This window comes from Physeter macrocephalus, chromosome 8, assembly GCF_002837175.3.
Source record: "Physeter macrocephalus isolate SW-GA chromosome 8, ASM283717v5, whole genome shotgun sequence".
Classification (NCBI taxonomy): Eukaryota; Metazoa; Chordata; class Mammalia; order Artiodactyla; family Physeteridae; genus Physeter; species Physeter macrocephalus.
In genome coordinates, this window is record NC_041221.1 from 101,574,609 (window position 1) to 101,596,039 (window position 21,431).

Here is a 21,431-nt window from a genome sequence, read left to right on the forward strand (position 1 = left end):
GAAAGATAGAAAGAAGGGAATAGTAACCCCAGATTCGTGTTATTTCTCCAACCTTAACAATGGAGATTAAAATCACAATATTTGACAGTGTTTGAGCCTAAGGTTCACACAAGTGAAATTACATATCCAAAACTACACAGTAAGTAGCACACCTGAATCTTAAACTCAGGTCTTTTCGACTCGAAAATGTGTTTAATGTTGAGGCCACGGGATATATTAAACCATAACATAACTTGGTACAACTTCTTAGAGAATGATTTTGCTTAATATGAAGTAAGTTTAAACATTATTTTGTGTTAATACAAACATAGGATATGGGGAACACAAATTCCTTATGAATTTTTAAGACAGAATAGAAGATTTTGAGGGCAAATTGCCCTGGGCTATGTCACCAGATGCCCAGGAAGTTGCTATCATTCTTTTCTCTGATCACTTTTATTTTGTTAGGGAGAAGTACCTCAAGAGAAGATTTCAAAGCCTAGAGTAGATCTTTAAATCTGTCCAACTCTCAAGTCTTAAAACCTAACACTAAATCTTACAGCATAATTTTGTTTCAAATGACACAGAGCAGTACAATGATTCATTTAAAAGATTCTAGTTGAGTGCCTGTGATTGCAGTAGGAATAGAGGTCCCAAAGTCCCATCACTAAGCTTCCCCCTGAACCGCTCCTGTGGCCCCAAAATATTTCCAGCTGAACCCCTGTCTCCCTGGATCAGTTTGAGAACCACAGATAGAGGTTGATTGTTATTCTAGCCTTGAACTGATGACATATTGTGATTAATTTAAAGCAAAGTCCTTACCAATGAATAGTTCAGACATTACCCCCTCACCTTTGTTTCTCCACCTATTGTAATATTTTTCCCATCAGAAAATATGAAGTACTTTACAACCACATCTTTTGCAAAGCAGTTTCTAAAAACATATTTTGGCATAGAGGAAGAACTCCCTGTGATATGCAATTCTGTTGCCACCTATTAGCTGAACCCAAAATGAAGATGAACATTTAATGGCTGGCTTGGGAGATTTCAGCAAGGCAGTGTTTTGATTTCTGGCTCTCTGTCCTTCTCCTGCACATTTGTCAAGCTCATTTGATAGTTTGAAGGAATGAGCCTCCTCAGCATGGCTGTCTCATTTTTCTTTTCAATGTGACAAATTGTTGCTGATTTTCAAAGCACAGTAGTTTCTCCAAAGCATGTATTCTGCCCCTCCTACAGTGGGCTAAGAAGAGGAGTTTGCCTTATTAGCGCCCTTTGTACTCAGCAAACCAAAGTGGACAGATGCTATCTGGTAAGCCCATAAGTCAGGATAATGTTCCTATTCATACTCACTGATCATATTTTTGAGAATGGTACACTCAAGCAGCCCTCCTGGCCTCAAAGATGAAAAAAATCATCTACATCCTGCCAACTAGCCAACACGTGGCACCCTTGAAATCTTCAGTAGACAGATGGAAATGGAAGCAGCACATTTTAAGCCTGCTCTTCAAGAAACTAACTGGGTGACCCCAATAAAGTCACATAAAGGGCTCCCCTGTCTCCTGTGTCCTCATGATTGAGATGGCATGATTTGATATGGAAATGTGTCATGAAGAAAGACATATTAAAACACCAGTGTAGGACTTCCCTGGTGGCGCAGTGGTTGAGAGTCCGCCTGCCGATGCAGGGGACACGGGTTCGTGCCCCGGTCCGGGAAGATCCCACATGCCACGGAGGGCCTGGGCCCGTGAGCCAGGGCCGCTGAGCCTGCGCGTCCGGAGCCTGTGCTCCACAACGGGAGAGGCCACAACAGTGAGAGGCCCGCGTACCACAAAAACAAACAAACAACCAAAAAAAATACCAGTGTATCTGAAGTAAGTACAAAAGCCAGGAAGTACTGAAGGGCACACTCAGTTTGTTTCCTTTGCTGACCAAAAATATTGTCAACACTGGGCTTCAGCGTAGAAAACCCGACCTACTGCTTATCGCCTAGTATGCATTTCAGAAATAATCTGAATGTCCTGAATCTTTGAAATGATTCCTCTTATCAGTAATATAAAAATACTTTTTAAGGAAGCTTATAATAGCTTGATGAGAATAATAACAAAAATTAAGACCTGGTCCTTTTTAGTTGTATAAATTAAAACAGGCAAATTTGACAATGACTAAAGGTAGAAGAAATATTATTATTATTTATAAATATAAATAATTAGGTAAATAATGAACACCAACTAAACAAGAGTGTAAGAAAATAATCTGCTTGCAAATGTTCACTTCTTAAAAGACTTGAGAGTCAGTGATGAGGCTGCCTCAGTGTTTCTCAGCACACAGAATTATGTCTGGCAGAGGCAGTGACCAGTGTGTGAAGGGATGACTCTTTTTGGCCTAGAGTTGCTTTGATGGGAATCATTGTTTCTCTGGTTTGAGTAACATACTTATGGTTTTCTTGTGTGCTGTACTGTGTTTGTCTGCCTTTTCATGAAGAACTCAAGTATAGGCTCACCACTGTACTATGTGCTTCTTGTTTTGGCAGTACTTTGACATGCCTCATGACATCACTGCATCTGAAGACGGGACTGTGTATGTTGGAGACGCTCACACCAATACCGTGTGGAAGTTCACCTCAACTGAAAGTATGACTTTTACAGCATTATTGTCCACATTTTCCCTCAGTTTTACTGCTTAAAAACATGTCAAAAAATTTGCATGTCCATCTCTTTTTATTGCTAGGAGTAGAGTAGGAAATCAAGGTATGACTGGCAGTTGTTAAAAGACCTGTTGGTAGTCATTTCAGGGATTAACTTTTTTAAAAGCGGAAAGAAACCTTTTTTTTTTTTTCTGCTGGCAGTTTTCCCCTTGTTTCCACAGATATTCCACAGGAAATTCTTGATGCCTGAAGTAATGTCTGTTACATTGAAAGCCAATGTTAATTCCAACTTAGTTCCAGAAGGAGGAGATGACTCTGGCAAAGCAGAGGGCCTGACTGAGGCATCACTTCCCACATGGCTCTTCAGCTCTCAGTAGCTGCTGAGCATCTTGGAAGACCAGCATCTGAGTCAGACACATATCATCCCAAACAGGAAGCCCTCTGCATTTTCCTTTTAGACTTCAGCTTGTTCAAAATACTGAACTATGTTTTCATGTAACTACAAAAGTATGTCTGGGGACAGAAGAGCTTCTCTATCAGGATCAGGCCAGATAGTTTGGAGACTTCTATTTGCAATTTGGGCACTATTTCTAATTCTTAAATAGTATACTAACATAAGCCACCGATATCATACTAAAAACTTAAGTTTTCTAAATTGAACAGTACCAAATTCTTAGCAAGCCACAAACCTCAATGTCCAGAGATGCTTTTAAAATATGGCAGGGTCCAAACAGTAGGAGAAGATGAGGTTAAGGAAAAGAATTGCGGATAATAAATTTGAGGTATCAGGACCTACAACAGCAGTTTTAAATAGAGAAATAATAAAGACTTGTGGACTTGATGAAGATAAGAAATACTACTTATAATAAGGAAAAATGCAAATTACAACAAGGAAAAAATACAGGGTATAACAAAGAAAAGTAAAATCATGAGTCCAAAAACTTTAATCATATACTGTACAGGTCTTGGAGCCCAAGTAAGTTTGGTAACTGTTGTCTTCAGAATTGTCCTGTGAGTAATTTTTGCTGTTTTGTAATAAGGACCCAGTTAGGGCTGAGTGCACAGAGGTGCCCATGGACTATTCCCCTCCAGCAGTAGCTGCACATTCCCCTGCAAGTGTGCCTCTCCTACCACCTGCCTCCTCAAAGAAGAACCAGAAGGTGTAGGCAGACAGGAAAGTAAAGAGAGATGGATAATTCCCAATTGCATGACTGAACCCAGGCTTTTCAGAATAAAAAATGAATAAGTACCTTTCAAGATGGAAACAACTTCAGAAATCTAACTAGTATCTTCATTTTACAGATAGGAATATGATACTTGAACTCGTTAAGATTCCCATCTAAGACTCTTTATTCCACCCTAGCGGTTGGTACTAAACAGAGATGTGTATCCAAGTCACCTGGAGAAGGTTTTCAAAGCACACATGGCCAGACCCCATTCAAGATCTATAGAAAGAAGAAGGGTGTATATAATATGGGTATTTTGGAAAGACTTCCCAAGTTGTTTTGAAATATCCCCTGATTGAGAAGCACTACAATATAGCATTCAGCTGTGAAAGAGGAAAAGCCTTCTGCGCAGTCCAGAATGCAACCAAATAATAAATCTGGAAAAAACAGTACCTTGGGAACAATAAGACTGCCATAAGAAGACTAAACAAGTGTCTTGTGTATTTATATTGTAGTATTTAACTAGTCAAATCAATTTGTCAACTAGAAGACTGAAAATCAAACATGGCAGAACTAGTAGTCAGTCTAAGGTGTCCACATGAAAACAGAACTACTTGATATTTCAGAAATAATACAGAATTGTAAACTCCACGTGGAAAATCTCATTTTAGATACGAAGGCCTTAGAAATATTATTTCAGCTTTCCCTAGGAGGATTTTATCCAGGATTCATGGACCTGGCACCTAATTAGTGATTTGTATCAAACTCTTTTCTAATATAATAATGTATTTGATGAATTAAAGAAATATTATCTACTGAGAAAAATTAATATCAAAATTAAGTTTTCAAATAGTCTTTTTGGGGATTCTGATTTTCTCTCTCCTTGCTGTGCTGTTACAGAAATGGAACATCGATCAGTTAAAAAGGCTGGCATCGAGGTCCAGGAAATCAAAGGTTGGTCAGATTCCTCTTGTGACTATGAAACCCAAGGCTATTTGTGTTGAATTCTTTTATGACTCTTGACTGCACTTAAAAATTATCAGGCTAAAAATATAATATAATCTGGTAAATTATCTATAACTTCTACTATGTACTTGAGCCTTTAAACCTACATGCTGCCACTGCTTTTTCTGATAAAATGGAATAGTAATAATGAGCTCAAACTCACTGATTTCAAGTGATGAAAAGTGATTGAGGATGTAAGAAATCTACAACAAGTGGGTCAGAGGCATTCAGAGAGGAAAAAAAGTCAGTCAATCACTTTTGGAAGTATTTTAACCTCAGGCAAGTAGAAAAATAACATCCAGCATACTGGGTAAGGCCTTCCTTAATGGGCTCTAATCTTTAGAGTAAAAAATATCTTTGGAGAGTTAATAATATAGGGGCCTGAAAAGATCAGCTGCTTCCTAAGCTCCAATCTTAGTACCATTCAGTCCCCAACATTTACTGAGGGCCATCTATGTGTAAGGCACAATAGCAATGAAACTGCCTGACTTCAAGAGACTTATAGCCTATAAGGACTCTGTGTGTGTGTGTACATACATACATGCATATTCATATATAGAAATAAGTATTATATCATTGGTATGTATTGTAAGACATGGGGAGATGGAATTTAGCTACTGGCAAAACTACTGGGTTCATTTGGAATCCCAGTCAAATTATTTTCTCCCTTTCTTAGGGATCAGTTTATATTTATACATTTTCTACTATTTTCAGGGATTTGACATTGTCGTGTAGTTAAGAACTCACTAGAGGTGTTCCTAATGTTTAAGTAGCAAAGTGATTCAATTCTTAGTTGCTTTACAAATGATTCTCCCAGATGTTAAGACTTAAGCCTGGGCTTACTTGTTTTCCTTTTTCATGAAAGCAGGTGGAAAAGAGAGGAAAAGAAGCAAGAACCAAGAGGCAGTTTAGGGATTTTATTTAGGCAGATAAAATATAGCCGGCTCAAGGTTGAAAGGGGTAAGATAATATTATAAAATAAATAAATAGCAACTGTTTGGCATTTGTAGAGATTCTACCCAGGTGACACTACTGAGTGACATTCATACTACACATATTGAAGAAGTTCCTGATCTGCTATTTTTCTGTTATTGTTATATAAAGAGTTATTGATAAGTTCTATTCGCCCTGGAATAAAGACATTGGAAAAGATAGTTATTAATAAGAGCTATCATTTATGGAGCACAAAAAAATGGGCTGTACAGTGAATTAAGGTTAATCCTTACACCAACCATATGATAATTGCTATTATCCCCATTTTACATATGTGAGAAAATTGAGGATCAGAATTACTACTGAGATATTAAATGGTAGAGCCAGAATTTAGACCAGTCTGGCACCAAAGCTATGCTCTTAACCACTATTACTGTACTGCTGAGGAGAGATCAATACCACCAATTCATTCACCATAAATTCTTTCAGGAACTACAGATTGCAGATGGTTGCAGTTTACTCTGAAATCTCTGGGATTTAGAAGTGGCCTCAGACTGTTTCTATTTAAGTAGATCCCACCAAAAACTCTGAGACTCTACTGGTTGACCTGCTGTGAACAGCCCAACCACACTGATCTCACCCATTGGCCACATCCTCTCCTGCACACCACTGAGTCTGTTTGGTTGAGAAACCTCTCAGCAGCTCAAATAGTCAATTTAATCGAAATGCCTTGTCATGACAGTTCCATTTTAATAGTTAGGAATACCCAAACCCAACGAACTTGTTCTAGTTCCCTTTGAATCCGTATGACTCTCATTAAACTTTTTTTTTAAGATTATTTTATTACAAAAAGGAATATAAATCATTCTGGATCTCCAAGAGTTTGTCTTTTATCAAAATCTGGAAGCTTAATTTAAACCACCTCTTACAAAGAGAGGGAGAAACACCATCCCAGATTTAACAGCCCTGTAGATACATGGTAATTGTAAATTTTGAAATTCGAGTAACCTTTGATGACACTCATCCCCGCTCTGAAAGGTTACACAACCAATCAGTAATAGAGTTTCAGAACCAGTGTTGTGTTCTCAGGGAATTTCAGGGATAAGAGAATTTGTGATGATAGAAACTTAGGAAAGGGACTGAAACTTTTGAATAAAGTTACTAGGGATAAAATAGATGTGCCAATATCCCACCAAAAGCATAGCCCTTCACCCCTTCCCCACCCCCACCGTACAAGATGATGATGGCAAATCAGACTTAAGAAAATAAAAATAAATTCTCTGTTTTTAGCAGTTAGCATGTTAGACCTTATGGAGAGCAACACATTGTAGGGGAAGCACATTGCATTTAACAAACAAACCAAAAAATGAGTACAGGAATACTCGTTTTATTGCACTTTGCAGATACGTACTTTGTGTTTTTTACAAATGGAAGGTTTATGGCAGCCCTGCATTGAGCTAGTCTATCGGTGCCGTTTTCCAACAGCATTTGCTTATTTCGTGTCTCTGTGTCACATTTTGGAAATTCTTGAAATATTTCAGACTTTTTCAATGTTATTTGTTATGGTGATCTGTGATCACCATCTTTGATGTTACTACTGTGAACTCACTGAAGGCTCAGATAATGGTTAGCATTTTTAGCAAGAAACTATTTTTTTTTTTTTTTTTTTTTTGCGGTACGGGGGCCTCTCACTGTTGTGGCCTCTCCCGTTGCGGAACACAGGCTCCGGACGCGCAGGCTCAGCGGCCATGGCTCACGGGCCCAGCCGCTCCGCGGCATGTGGGATCCTCCCGGACCGGGGCACGAACCCGTGTCCCCTGCACCCGCAGGCGGACTCTCAACCACTGCGCCACCAGGAAAGCCCCAGAAACTATTTTTTAATTAAAGTATATACATTGTTTTTTAAGACATAGTGCTGTTGCACCCTTAATAGACTACAGTATAGTGTAAAGATAACTTTTATATGCACTGGCAAACAAAAAAATTCATGTGACTCACTTAATTGCAATATTTGCTTTATTGAGTTGGTCCAGAACTGAGCCCGCAATAGCTCCAAAGTATGCCTGTAATCTCATTGGTGCTATATGTACTTTTCATGTCTTCTAACATGTTACTTGCCAGTATGCCATCTACAACCTTCAGCCTTCAGTTCCATCTGTGATGGACTGGGTCATAATTGCTATGTTGCTGTATTAAGAATGTCTCTCCTTTCCTGTCCCGGTTACTCCAGGTGGTCTCTGGGCTTCTCCCCTTCTGTCAGTGGGGGAGGGACATGCACGTGCTTGTGTGTATGAGCTCACACAGGAGTGCACCTAGCCTCCCTTTCTAAATGCATTGCTTTAAAGAAGGAGGAAAAAACTTCCTATACATCAGCTTTCAAAATTCTTTTTATTTCCAAGTATCTCTAGAGATTCCAAGAAAGCTTGTTTGAAGACATATTTTGTTGCAGATTGAATACATCTGGCCTCTTATATAGGAGAATGTCACATGGGGTACCACCACCTTCCAGAAGCCCCAGGACCTGGCTAATCTTAGAGCTTCTCCATTCCATCTTCATCAGGGATTCTCTAAATTACTGGGGGTTTTAATTAAAGAATTTAAGATAAAGAGTAAAAGTGACAGAATTTAGATTGTTCTTTACGCTTTGAATGGAATTCTTAGTCTCTTAAGTGATAACAATTTTTTAGGCTTTTTACTCCACTTACAAAGGCTTCTAAGAAGAGCAGCAATTTTTTCTTTTATATTGGGAAATTAAAATTTTTTATCCTCTTTCTTTAAAATGTAGAGCATCTTTTAAAATCTAAACATACTTCAGCTGGTTCCAAAAGTTAGAACGTTCAACTATTTTTAGTAGATGGCACTCAACGTACAGAAGGGATGTGGAAATCATGAATTTCTAAAGTGCAGTGTACGTATCTTAGCAAGTTCCTTACCTCATTCTCAGCACACTTACTATGAATGGTAAAATGATTCTGTTAGTCTGTCACCTACTTCATAGTTCTTCTTTCCTTTTATTGGAGCCCGATCCTAGCTCTGCCTTATCGATGAAACTAGATATGAACTGGTACAGCCAATGTCTTAGGTGTAGGTAAACCACTAAATGACAGGTAGAAAGTGCTATGTAATTACTCTGATTATAGTCACTTTCAAATAGAAATAAACCCTTCTTCCAAGGCAACAAGTTCTTGACTACCAATCTATATCTTTGGCCTATATTTTTTAATCCTGTCATCTGTTTATTGTTATTCTTTGCTTAAATATAGAACAAACTTAAATATAGAACAATTTGTATACCTTTTCTACAACAGTGAAGAAAAAGACAAAATAGCTAGTGGTCAGGAAGAGTAAGAATCACATTCATATTCCTCTTGGAAACTGAGACTTAGAAAAATTAAATTTGAACCATTTAGATCTATGAACCAATCCCTTTCCTTCTTTCCCACTGAAGTTTCAAGACCCCCTTCAGTGGATAAAGGAAGGGAAATAATGGTCTCCCCTTAATCACAGTACAGGGAAGGAAATGAAGACTGTGAGGCCATCTGTAAAATGGTGATAATAATAGTGCCCACTCATAGGCTTGGTGTGATGATTAAATGAGAACAGTGCCTGAAACAGAGTACGTGCTTGATAGATTTAACTGAGACTGGGAAGGAGGCTGGCTCAGAACATGGAGGCAAAAACCTGGGACCTCCCAATTGTGTGTATCATAAATTGTGTTTACAATGCCTTAAGTAATTTAAGAAATGCTTCCTTGGAGAAGTGTCCAGCAAGCTACTAAGCTGTGTCCATACATATTAAATATTAACCGAAGATTTTCCTGATCATGTTAAACCACTTATCCCTGCCATTTTGTCAAAATTTCCATGAGGCCGTATGATGCACTCTGTATCATAGGGCGGAGGGCACACCAAGAAGTTGAAGTTCAGAAACCTTGTGAGCCTTTTGGCAAACATGGTTGTGACTTCCAGCCTTCACACACAGGGTTCTTGTACAAACACATATATGTGCTTCTTGGGGGCAAGAATGCCTCAAGGTTCAACCTCATTTTCAAGTCAGTAGTTATTAAGATTCCTGCAGCTGCTTATATGGTTTTATTGTATCAATTTCCCAAGCAGTACTTTAGGCCTGATATCTACCCAATATCACAGAATAGTTTTTTAAGTTATTTTCATCAACAACAAGTGGACATACAGTGTATCTGTGTGCACTTACAACTTGCTGGGAATGGTAGACAAGAACCTGGAAAGAACACAGTTCCTTTTTCCATTTCATAATTCTAGAATTAATATGTGCAACTATGCATGTGAGGTACCAATAATTCATTGAACATGAAAGAGGTTCATAAACTGAAGACACAAGGAAACAAATACTTATTAAGCACCTTTTTTATGATAAATATTTATCCTCAATAATTTCATGAAGGAGGTTGTTATCATCATCACAGTTATACAGAGGAGGTTTCCAAGGCCCAGATCACTTAAGTAACTTGCCCAAAGTTACACACGCTGGCTATGTAGGAGAACTGGGATTTGAGCCCAGATTCATCTGACTCCACCGTGCACACCAGTTCTGTCCCCTACACCATGCTGCCTGTCCATTTTAACTTTGAAAAAAATGCAAAAGTAGGATATATCTTTTGTGGAATTAAAGAGGGAACAAAGGGCAAAACCAAAGAAACCCAATTTAAAGGTGAAAAATCATTCACTGGGAATTTGCTAGTCACAATTGCCAGCTCGGTAGATGCAGACATTGAAATATGAACCCCGCATGCATTGAGCTCAACAAGTTCTTCATGAGCAGCTGTTAATTTGACTGGGTAGGGGCGGGTGGGAGGGTTTTGGAGTCTTTGAGTTAGTTGAATATTGTAAACTCTTCTTTCCCTGAAGAATCGGAGGCAGTTGTTGAAACCAAAATGGAGAACAAACCCGCCTCCTCAGAATTGCAGAAGATGCAAGAGAAACAGAAACTGATCAAAGAGCCAGGCTCGGGAGTGCCCGTGATTCTCATTACAACCCTTCTGGTTATTCCGGTGGTTGTCCTGCTGGCCATTGCCTTATTTATTCGGTGGAAAAAATCAAGGGCCTTTGGAGGCAAGTAAAATGAGCCCCTTGAACTTGGAACCTTACCTTCGAAAGAATGTTTGGCCTGATTATCCTCAAAGTTTGGTTGTGATGTTTTTCAGTGTTGTTGTTTTTTTTCTTGTGTTCTCTACCTTTTTCAACATTGTCTATGTTCCAAATATTGTCTATAGTTAGTATCACAGTGGAAAATATATCTGGAACTTCAAAATTTGGATAGTTAGATTAAAATATAACCTTTATTATTGCCTTTTAGCGTTGGCTTAAACCCATTTAATGTCTCCATATGAAACTGCGTAGATAAGTAGAGTCAGTATAAATTAGCTGAAGGGTCAGGAAGGAGGAGATCCCTTCTGTTAGAAACAGGCCCAGTCCTCAAAATGCCTGGGTCAGTTTTTTAGAAGTTGTATTTTTCCCTAGTCCTGGCTCTAGCTCCTAGCTACATGACCTTGGGCAAGTTACTTAATCTCTCTAAGCCACTTCATCTATAAAGTGGGGATAAAATACTCACAAGGTTGTGTAATGATTAAATGAAATAATGTACATAAAACATTTATCACAGTACCTGGCACTTAGTAAGTGCTCAATTAATACCACCAATAATTATTAGGAATAATCATTGGTAATAAAGTAATAAACGTCAAGTCATAAAAGATACTTGTCTTAAACCTCAGCTCTCTCAGGAAACCAACTATTTCTATAAAAAACCATGTGATAGTTTTAAATAGTCATAATTTAGGCCATCAGCCTCCCCTAACCAAACAAGGGAGGGTCCAGTACTGGTGTCAGTATTTTATCAAATCATTATCATGTTATAGGACCCAGTAGCTGAGTTCCTTTCAAGGTATCCACATAAATAAACAAATAATCCAACTTGTGATCCTCACCTGTCAGGAACAGTCCCTTAGCTGGGTCCCCAGGTCCTAAGGCAGGAGGCTACAGCTATGCTTGGGAAGGCATCCATGGACCAGGGTGGAAGGAAGCATTTGATCAAGAAACAGCATCTGATCGTATTTCAGGCCAAGGCAACCATGGCAGGGATTCAGTGCCCATGGCAAAACCCTGACCCAGAAACAAAACCGGAGGATTTAATTTAATAATCTGTGAAAGGGAATTTTTCTAGGACTTTCTTTTGCTTTTCATCTGCAATCAGTAAAGCTCTGCAAAAATACAGCTAACTCTTCCCAAAAGGGACTGCTATGGAGCCCTTGTTATGGGTATGGAACTGTGTTAAGCAGAGGCAAAGATAAGTAAATGTAGTCATTATCTTCATGGAGTTAGATGGAAGCTTCAAAAGAGCAAGAATCTTGTATGTTTACTTGTTTACTGATATATCCCCAGCACAAATAACAGTTCCTGGCAGTAGGGGTTTGATAAATAGTCATTGGGAAAATGACTGAATAAATAAATGGAGCTCACAGAATAGATGACACATAAAAAAGAAATGACACATAAAGGTATTAAGAGAGGGTGGTAAGTGCAGTGATAAATACACAGAGTATCAGGAACACACGGGGCCTGGGGGCAGGTAGCAGGAATGTTGGTAATCAACCCACTGGAGGAGGAGTGGCTGGGCAGTTGAGAAGGTTTGGTGTCTCCTGTTTGCTGTTAGCAGGCGTGCGTGGCACTGTTACCGGGATACTGAGTTTACAGGTGTGGGTTGGGAAGACAGGGACCCAGGTCGAACCATATGAAACTACCATTGTTCAATCATGTTTTATTTAGAAAACTACAGTTTTATACGGTTCAGTCTAATACATTTAATTCTAAAAGTAGATCAGCCTCTCACCTATTTTCAACATTTGTTCCTGATAGATCTTATCCAGTCTCTGAGGGTTTTTAATAATCCTCAAGAAAGGCCTTCCACTTATTCAGCACACCCTTACAGCATGTCAGCTCCACATCAGACACTGTCCTAGGCACAGGGGATGCAAAACTGACTAGGGACTGTCCTGCATCCTTATGGAATTTACAGTCTAATTTTGTTGGCTTTCTAACGGGCTCATCAGATTTTTCTTCCCTTCTTGCCTATTTCTCTCCGCACCAACTCCTGCCTTTGCTCTGTCCTCTGCCTGTGAGCTTTCTCCACGATGCTGCCCCCTCTCCTGGTTAGAGACTTTGAGCCTTCTTTCCCTGACCATAGCCCTTAAGGGAGTGTTGGAAGCAGGGCAAAGAGTGCGGGGAGATACACAGCACACAGAGAAATGAAGTCCATAAAGAGTTCTGCCTCTGACTAAGGAAAGAAAGTCAGTTCTTCATGGAGATGAGCTGGAATTTGGGGAGCCCAAATTTTGGAATTGGGGTCACCTTGTATGGCTGAAAGTACCCAGGGTTTCAGGTTTTTTGCCTTCCGTCTTGTATGAAAAGGTAATGGTGTACATGGATCCAAAGCTTTCTCAAGCAGGACATGTACTGTTCTTAATAGAAAGACCAAAACCTCAGACCAATATTCCTAAAACTGTAATAAGCTTCCAAATTTTTACACATTACTGGTAACTGAATTTTGTCCTAATAAAGGTAACTAATATTACTGAGCATTTACTGTGCTCAGTAAATGTTATAAGCATTTAACAGGCACTGTTATAAGCATGTCACATGCAGTATCCCATCTAAACCTTACAGAGAGGTAGGGATTGTCATTGATCTCTCTTTTCTCAGAAGAGGAAAACTGAGGCTCAGAGAAGTAATTTATTGAGATTGCACAGCCTGTAAGAGACACAGGCAGGAGTCAAACCCAGCTCCGGCCTTTGTATACATCACAATAATATATTGCCTTTATTTTTCCTTAGAATTCTAAGAATGCATACAGACAAGAGCCAGGCCTTGTTATTAATCATTCAAGAATTAATTCCTTATTTTGTTTGAAAGTTGAGCCCGTGGATTGAGGAAGGTGTTTGGGACTCATTTTGAAATATGCCATCTTTTTCTAGCAGATTATGAACATAAACTTGAGGGAAGTTCGGGAAGAGTTCTGGGAAGACTTAGAGGTATGCCTGTGACCTTTTAGAATCCTTCACGTGTGATTCAAAGTCAACAAGTGCGTGTCTTTTAAAAAGCAGGGAGCTATTTTTTATTTTCTCTCTGGAAATTAAACTCCTTCTGTGCAGCACAGCATCCCCAGAATGCAAACCATGAACCAACCGAAGTGTGTGGCTCCGGTGCAGGTTCTCCAGCTTCATTTTCCCAGCTTGCTCTTCTGTATTATCGAATTCTCTTCCCCCTGCCTTTGTATCTGGCTTCATTTGTCTTCACTATATTTTCTATCACTTCTGTCAGTGTGTCAGTGCATGTCTCGGTGAAGATGACCTTTTCGTAAAGTCACTGAAATGAAGAGCTGCTCAAGGGGATACCCATTCCAGAGAGCCTGGAAAAGGCAGGAGATGAAAAGTGAATCTGAAATAATCCTGCAGAAACACATAATCCAGGGGAGCTTTGGGTTTTTTCCTTATTTATTTTAATGAATCTGTGGAATCGTATCTTTCTGACCCTGTAGGATAAGTATCTCTATATGTCACTTTTTTTTCCCCCGCTAATATCTACCCTTTCCCATCCCCATAAGAATTTACAAGGAAACTGAGAATCATTTGTGCAAACGTTACCTCAATCCTCTGTCATTGTTCGATTTCTGCAGGAAAGGGAAGTGGAGGCTTAAACCTTGGAAACTTCTTCGCAAGCCGGAAAGGCTACAGCCGAAAAGGCTTTGACCGCCTTAGCACGGAGGGAAGTGACCAGGAGAAAGATGATGACGGAAGTGAGTCAGAAGAGGAGTATTCAGCACCTCTGCCTGTACCCGCACCTTCCTCCTGAAAACGGGGCTTTGATTTAGGTTGATGAAATTTTCCAAGAATGCCAGATTCCTTTCCCTTTAGCACGTTTAGCGTTTTGTGTATTTAATTGTAAACTGTACTAGTCTGTGTGGGACTGTACACATTTTATTTACTTCATTTTGATTTAGTTGGCTTCTGGTTCTAGTTGAGGAGTTTCCTAAAAGTTCATAACGGTGCCATTGTCTTTATATGAACGTAGAATAAACAGTTCTCGTCTTCCATCACACTAGTAATTTAACGATGGAAGGTTTGCTCATCTGCATTTTTGAGACTTTTCTGTAGTTTGTAAATAACCCCATTCTCTGCTTGAACACAGTATTTTCCCAATAGCACCTCCATTGCCGGTGTCTTTCTTTGGTGCCTTTCCTGTTCAGCATTCTCAGCCTGTGGCAGTAAAGAGAAACTTTGTGCTACATGACAACAAAGCTGCTAAATCTCCTTCTATTTTTTTAAAATCACTAACATTATATTGCAACGAGGGAAAGAAAAAAAAAGTCTCTATTTAAATTCTTTTTTTAAATTTTCTTTCTCAGTTGGTGTGTTTCGGGGATGTCTTATTTTTAGATGGTTACACTGTTAGATCACTATTTTCAGAATCTGAATGTAATTTGTTTAATAAAGTGTTTTCAGAGCATTAGCTGTCAGAGTGTATTTTGCAATTTTTGCATATTTGCAGGGTTTGTATACAACTTTTGTAATAATTACACAAACCACAGATATAGTGAAACCTATTCAATGTCTTCAACCAAAAGAAATGTATTAAAATTAAGATGGTATTTTATTATGTAGCTGATATAAATTAAAAACCAGCCTAAGAGTTTACATACATGTGTAAAACCAGACTTTCTTTTAAAATTCAGAGAGGGTTTTTGCCTGTATATCAATCAGAAAGTAAATACTTTAATAAAAGGTGATCATAGCTAAGAGGAAACCTGTGTCTCAAATTACATACGCAAATTAATCCATCAGTGTAGGTTACTGATAATGGTTTTCTTTTTAAAGAATAATTTTACTCCAAATACCCATGTATTCGTAGGAATATGCATCTCTTACAGTGACTACCAATTACTTTTAAAACACCTTTTTCATAATCAATGCAATTTAGTAAGAACCTGATAACTTTTCTTTTTATAATAATCAGACTCTAGAACCCTTTCTTCAAAATGCCTACTTGCAATTCAGGTATCTTAGTAGTGGCATGTTATAGATTTAACTGACTAATCACAAAAGCAATATAGAGTACTTTGCAAAAAAATTAAATTGTCTTCCAGCTAAGTTATTTAAAATATCTGACTTAACCTAGATTTTTTTCCCTCATAATTGACACCAAATTGATCTAATTGAAAGATTTTTTTTTTTCCTTCTCAAACGAAGAACACACTTTTCCTCCCTTTATGCCCCTTTCACCACATTAGTGGTAAACATGTAAATGTAGAATCACAACAGCACTATTGTGGTGTATGTGTGCCTGTTCACTCTATCTTACATGTTTGTATTTCAACATCAGAATGTGTTATGTTATAGGTTGACTTTGATGCTGTTCAACTTTTCTTACGTTGAGGAAATTAGTTGACTTGCACTAAAGCCATCTTTTGTGGTACTGTATTATGATCATCAGCTCTATTAGTTACATATCTTTAAAGTTATGTATGCCTAATTTTATTCCTAAACAGTTTTACAGTGGCTCATGGATGCAAAAAAAAGAAAACTAGATCAAAATGATAAATTATAAGGAGGTGGTAAAGAAAAAGGGAAAACAAAGATAAAAATGAGAAAATTTATACAAGAATAATTGTTATTACAGTTGTTCATGGGGAGAATTTGGCTCTAAACTTTCTAGCAGCTCATTAAGTAAAACTTGACTAGTTACATGATTCATGAGCCAGTTAAACATTTAGAATTCCTAATAATAAGATCAGAAAAATTTTCTCCCAGGTATCTTCTGAAAGATAGCACCATGTCGTATAATTAAAATCTTCAACAATATCCATAGAGTAGACAAATACATTTGCAGGTCTGTTCTTACATATGTCCCTTAATATAGCACATGGCATTATATGCCGAATATAAGCAAATGGCATTATAAAAAAGAAAACTCAGAAAGTCTGCATTACCATCCTGTCCTTGAACACCACCCTTATTCTACTAACCTGGCTTAAATAAAGAAATGAATGAACTGCACTGACTTCAGGCAATCTCTTCACTGATTTTTGTTCTTAGCTGAACTTCATTTATTGAAATAGATATTGCACTGCCTGGGAAGTGCCTAAAGGAATGGATCCCTTCACAGTAGAATCACTGGGGAATTTAAGAAAAAAATGATTGGACACTACCTCCATAAATTCTGATTTGATTGGCTTACCATAGGATATTGCTATAGGTCATATTTTTTAATTTCTCCAGGTAATTCTAATGTGCAGCCAGAGTTGAAAACCACTGTCTTTGAGAATGGCTGTTTTACTTTGCCAATTTCTACAAGTGGATAGCTATATTTTCACATAAATTATAGTTTACAGATGTTTGGAGAGAGAAGATGGCGTCTGAGGTGTTTTGATATGACCGTTAGTACCAAGATCTGAATGCCTTAATTGTTAAATGCTTTAAATTGGATAATTAAAATAGGCATAATTGACTTATTAATAAGGCAAAGGGAAACAGCAGTGCTTGATTTTTTTTTTTTACAATAAATTATCCAGAGAATATTATTTGGGGGAGTTAAAAAAATAGCTTTGTCATTCACTGAATTGGCCCTGAATTATCATATGCATAAAATCTTTTGTTCTAAGCTTTCTTCTTAGTTTATTAAATCATCACATTCTTTTTCAAAGTTCCCATGCATCTTTAAAGTCTCACTCAGATGTTACATAAATTAAATATTTAAGTAGCTGAATGACAAGAGAAGCCACAGACATGGTATTTGAGCTTATTCCCCTGACTGTCATCACCTAGTAGCTCAAAGTTGATGTAAGTCAAAGTTGATGTAGCCTATAGCAATACTTCTCAGACTTCAATGAATGTAAGAACCAACTGGGGTTGGTTCTTGAAGAGGACTGACTCTTGCTCCCACTCCCAGAGTTTCTGATTCACTACATTGGATGGGGCCTAGAGAGCTGCATTTTTTAAAAGCATCCCTGGTGATTTGGATGCAGGTGTTCCATGGACTGTCTCCAAGAAATACAATTCTCCAGAGAGTAGCTGAGCCTTAAAACAAATTATTAGGTACACAAAAACATTTTCTCAAATATGTGGTGTCTGTAGAGTGATGGTTTGGCCCAGAAGTGATCCACCCCAGTTCCTCAAACCTAGATCACAGAAAACCTAGATGCAAATTACCTTCAGGGCCAGAACTTACCTACCAGCAGCTTCTTTCTGTAGTTCCCTAACACCCATTATCCCACCATGGGAAGTAACTTAGATGCATACACAGAAAGGCTACTAGGGGGCCTACCTATAAACTTTAAAAAAAGCATCAAAGACAAAAGATAAAATACAAGTGATATGTTCATGTCTTCAGCAGGTCACCATGCTAGACTTTGTGTTTTTGTTTTTTTGTGGGTGTTTTTTTTCGTTTGCCTTTTTTTTTTTTTTTTTTTTTTGTGGCAGTGAAGGGGTTGGGGGCGGGTTGGATCACATCTAAAGGAGACAAGAATCAACAAAACCCATTTGGTGTGTTTTTCCAGCATCATGATTTAATTAAGGGAACATATTCATTGTAGAGAATATATTGATGATTGTAAATGTGACTCCTCATTACGGCCTTAAAATTTTTGAAATACCAAAGCACAAAGATGTCAACTATATATCCAAACTACAGGTATAAAACAAGTACATGTATTTTCCATGCTCCAAAATTGAGTACACACTGTACTGTCGTAGGGAAGGGGTTTATCAATGAAGACCTGACAATAAAATACTCAAGATTGATATACCAAAATTAAATATAAACTAGGAGTTTATAAAAACATGTTTGACAGTAGCAGAGAGGACCCTTTTCATTTCTGAGCAAAAATGCATTTCATTATACAACTCTCTCCTAAAATAAATAAACCGGTCAATTGAGAATGCTCTGTTTATTTCCTCTATTATACTACAACATTCTCCACGTCTTCTGAAAAAAAGATTTTGTGCGGGAATTGTGGGATAAGCATGCATGTGGATGGAACAGCACAATTGCACTTGTTCTTACAGCTCACTTCTAGATAAGGAGAAAGTGTTATTCATCAGCATGGCCCAGTCTTGGCCAATGTTCAGTTTGGAAAGACACTGGGTTAAGAGCAGAATGATCTGAAAGTCCAAGTTCTAGAATTGATGATTTTATATGCCATTGTATTAGGCTTCTTTTCTTTTTTTAAATTTTTGTTGGAGTATCGTTCATCTACAATGTTGTGTTAGTTTCTACTGCACAGCAAGGTGAATTGGCCACACATACACATATACACTCTTTACATTCCCCTCCCATACAGGTCATTCTAGAGTATTGACAAGAGCTCCCCGAGCTACACAGCAGGTCCCTATTAGTTATCTACCCTTACATATAGTACTATGTATATATGTCAATCCCAATCTCCCAACGCATCCTCCCCCACTGCTCCCCGTCCAACCTCCGGCAACTACAAATTTGCCCTCTGCATCTGTGACTCTACCTCTGCTCTGCAAACAAGTTCTAGTCAGACTTCTTCAGTCATTAATTACAGCTCAATTCAAATAGGCTGGAACATATACACACCACTATACATAAAATAGACAACTAACAAGGAGCTACAGTGAACTATAATAAATATTTTGTAGTAACCTATATATATATATATATCACTTTGCTGTACACCTGAAACTAACACAACATTGTAAATCAACTATACTTCAATTAAAAAAACAAAAAAAAAAACAAAAAATAGGCTGAAGAACAACTTTTATGTGTTAAGAATTAATAATGATATAATACATAATAATGAAAATAATAATCAAGAACTAATAATGTATCAAGAAAAAGGATTATTACTGACTGATACGCATAACTGAAAAGCCCAAGCGTGGCTAGGTTCCAAGACTCAGATGATGCTATCAGGATTCTGCCTCCTTCCATCCCTCAGTTTGGCCCCCCTCCCTCTAGGATTCACTTTCATGCAGACTCTCCACATGGTAATAAAAGTGGCATTCAGCAGCTCTACGTTTAAATCCTACCAGCAGTAACTCTGAGACAAATAGCTTCTCTTTCTAAAGGGTTCCAATACGTTGACTAATTGGCCTGATCTGGTTCATGCACCAACCTCAGAACCAGTCTCTCTGGGCAGGGAATGTGTGATGCATTGAACCTGGGCAGGGTCACGTCCCACAGTAACCACACTGCCGATTTATAAAGGATTCATTTCCCCCAAGAAAATTTCAGATACTGTTGCCAGTTGAATAGGGTAGATTCTGGGAAGAAAAAAAAAGCAGATATTCATTACTATTACCTTAAGACCAAACCACTTAACCACATTTTCAGATAAAGGGGTTTACTGAAATAGCTATGTGTGTGATGGTTAAACTATAACATTTAAAAGGGACATTGAGTGATTGAGTCTACCAATGTATTCGTGAAGGTAGTCTCAAATGCCCACAGGCAATACTGAACATAAGAACAAATGCTCAGCTTTGGCTTGTCACAATAATAATGACAATAAAAAATATACAAAGGACCAAGAGCAGAGATTTGAGGCCTAAAATCCATATCTATACTATGATTTCTACTCAACCAAGGTTGATTGAAACAGGTAGCTTCCAATTAATAAAAGAGGTTGCTTTAGTTATAAAAAGATAAATTATTGATCTTCATTCAATCATATTCATTCCAAAACAAACATGAAAGCAAAATATGATGTTCTTTTGTCCCCATCTTTTTCCCGAACAATTTCAAAGCTACAGAAACACTGAAGACTATTACAATGAACATCCACATACCCTTCACTTAGATTCACCAGTGATTAACATTTTGCCATACTTGCTTTCCGTTTCTCACATGTGCACACACACACACACACACACATACACACGCACATGCCGTAATTTATAACTTCTGCTGAACCATTTGAAAATAAGTTGAGGACGTCATAACTTTTACCCTAAATATTTCAACACGTATCACCTAAGAACTAGGCATTCTTCTGCATAACCACAAAACCACTGTTACTACCAATAATTTAACACTGATTCCTTAATATCAACCAATATGTAGCCCACATTCAAACACCCAATGTCCCCCAAATGCCCTTTGGAGCTTTCTGTTTTTGATCCAGAATCCAATTAAGATTTACATGATGTATTTATCATATCTCTTTAGTCTCCTTTAGAGTAATTCTCTTGTCATTTTTTTCTTCCAAAACATGGACATTTTTAAGAGTCCAGGCCAGATGTCTTGCACCAGGTCTCACAGCATGACTTCATCTGTTTCCTCATGATTTTTTTTTTTGAATTTTATTTTATTTATTTTTTATACAGCAGGTTCTTATTAGTTTTCTATTTTATACATATTAGTGTATACATGTCAATCCCAATCTCCCAGTTCATCCCCCCACCACCTCCCCAACACCCTGCCACATTCCCCCTCTTGGTGTCCATACATTTGTTCTCTACATCTGTGTCTCTATTTCTCCCTTGCAAACTGGTTCCTCTGTACCATTTTTCTAGATTCCACATATATGCGTTAATATACGGTATTTGTTTTTCTCTTTCTGACTTACTTCACTCTGCATGACAGTCTCCAGGTCCATCCACATCTCTGCAAATGACCCAGTTTGGTTCCTTTTTATGGCTGAGTAAT

General features: G+C 38.0%; 1 protein-coding gene across 13 annotated transcripts in view; it reads left to right on the top strand.

Moving 5' to 3' along the window:
- The window catches only part of PAM (peptidylglycine alpha-amidating monooxygenase), a 285,194-nt gene extending 269,925 nt beyond the window's left edge, over window positions 1-15,269 (top strand). For 3 of the 13 annotated variants that reach the window (XM_028493105.2, XM_024120931.3, XM_024120952.3), the window contains 5 exons: window positions 2,510-2,609; window positions 4,690-4,743; window positions 10,614-10,817; window positions 13,736-13,792; window positions 14,437-15,269. In XM_028493105.2, the coding sequence (XP_028348906.1) occupies window positions 2,510-2,609; window positions 4,690-4,743; window positions 10,614-10,817; window positions 13,736-13,792; window positions 14,437-14,612 (591 nt within the window). In that variant the 3' untranslated portion in view covers window positions 14,613-15,269. The remainder of the gene's footprint in view (window positions 1-2,509; window positions 2,610-4,689; window positions 4,744-10,613; window positions 10,818-13,735; window positions 13,793-14,436) is intronic. The other 10 variants (XM_024120934.3, XM_024120953.3, XM_024120939.3 and 7 more) reach the window with 5 other exon arrangements.
- The last annotated feature ends 6,162 nt before the right edge of the window (window positions 15,270-21,431 follow it).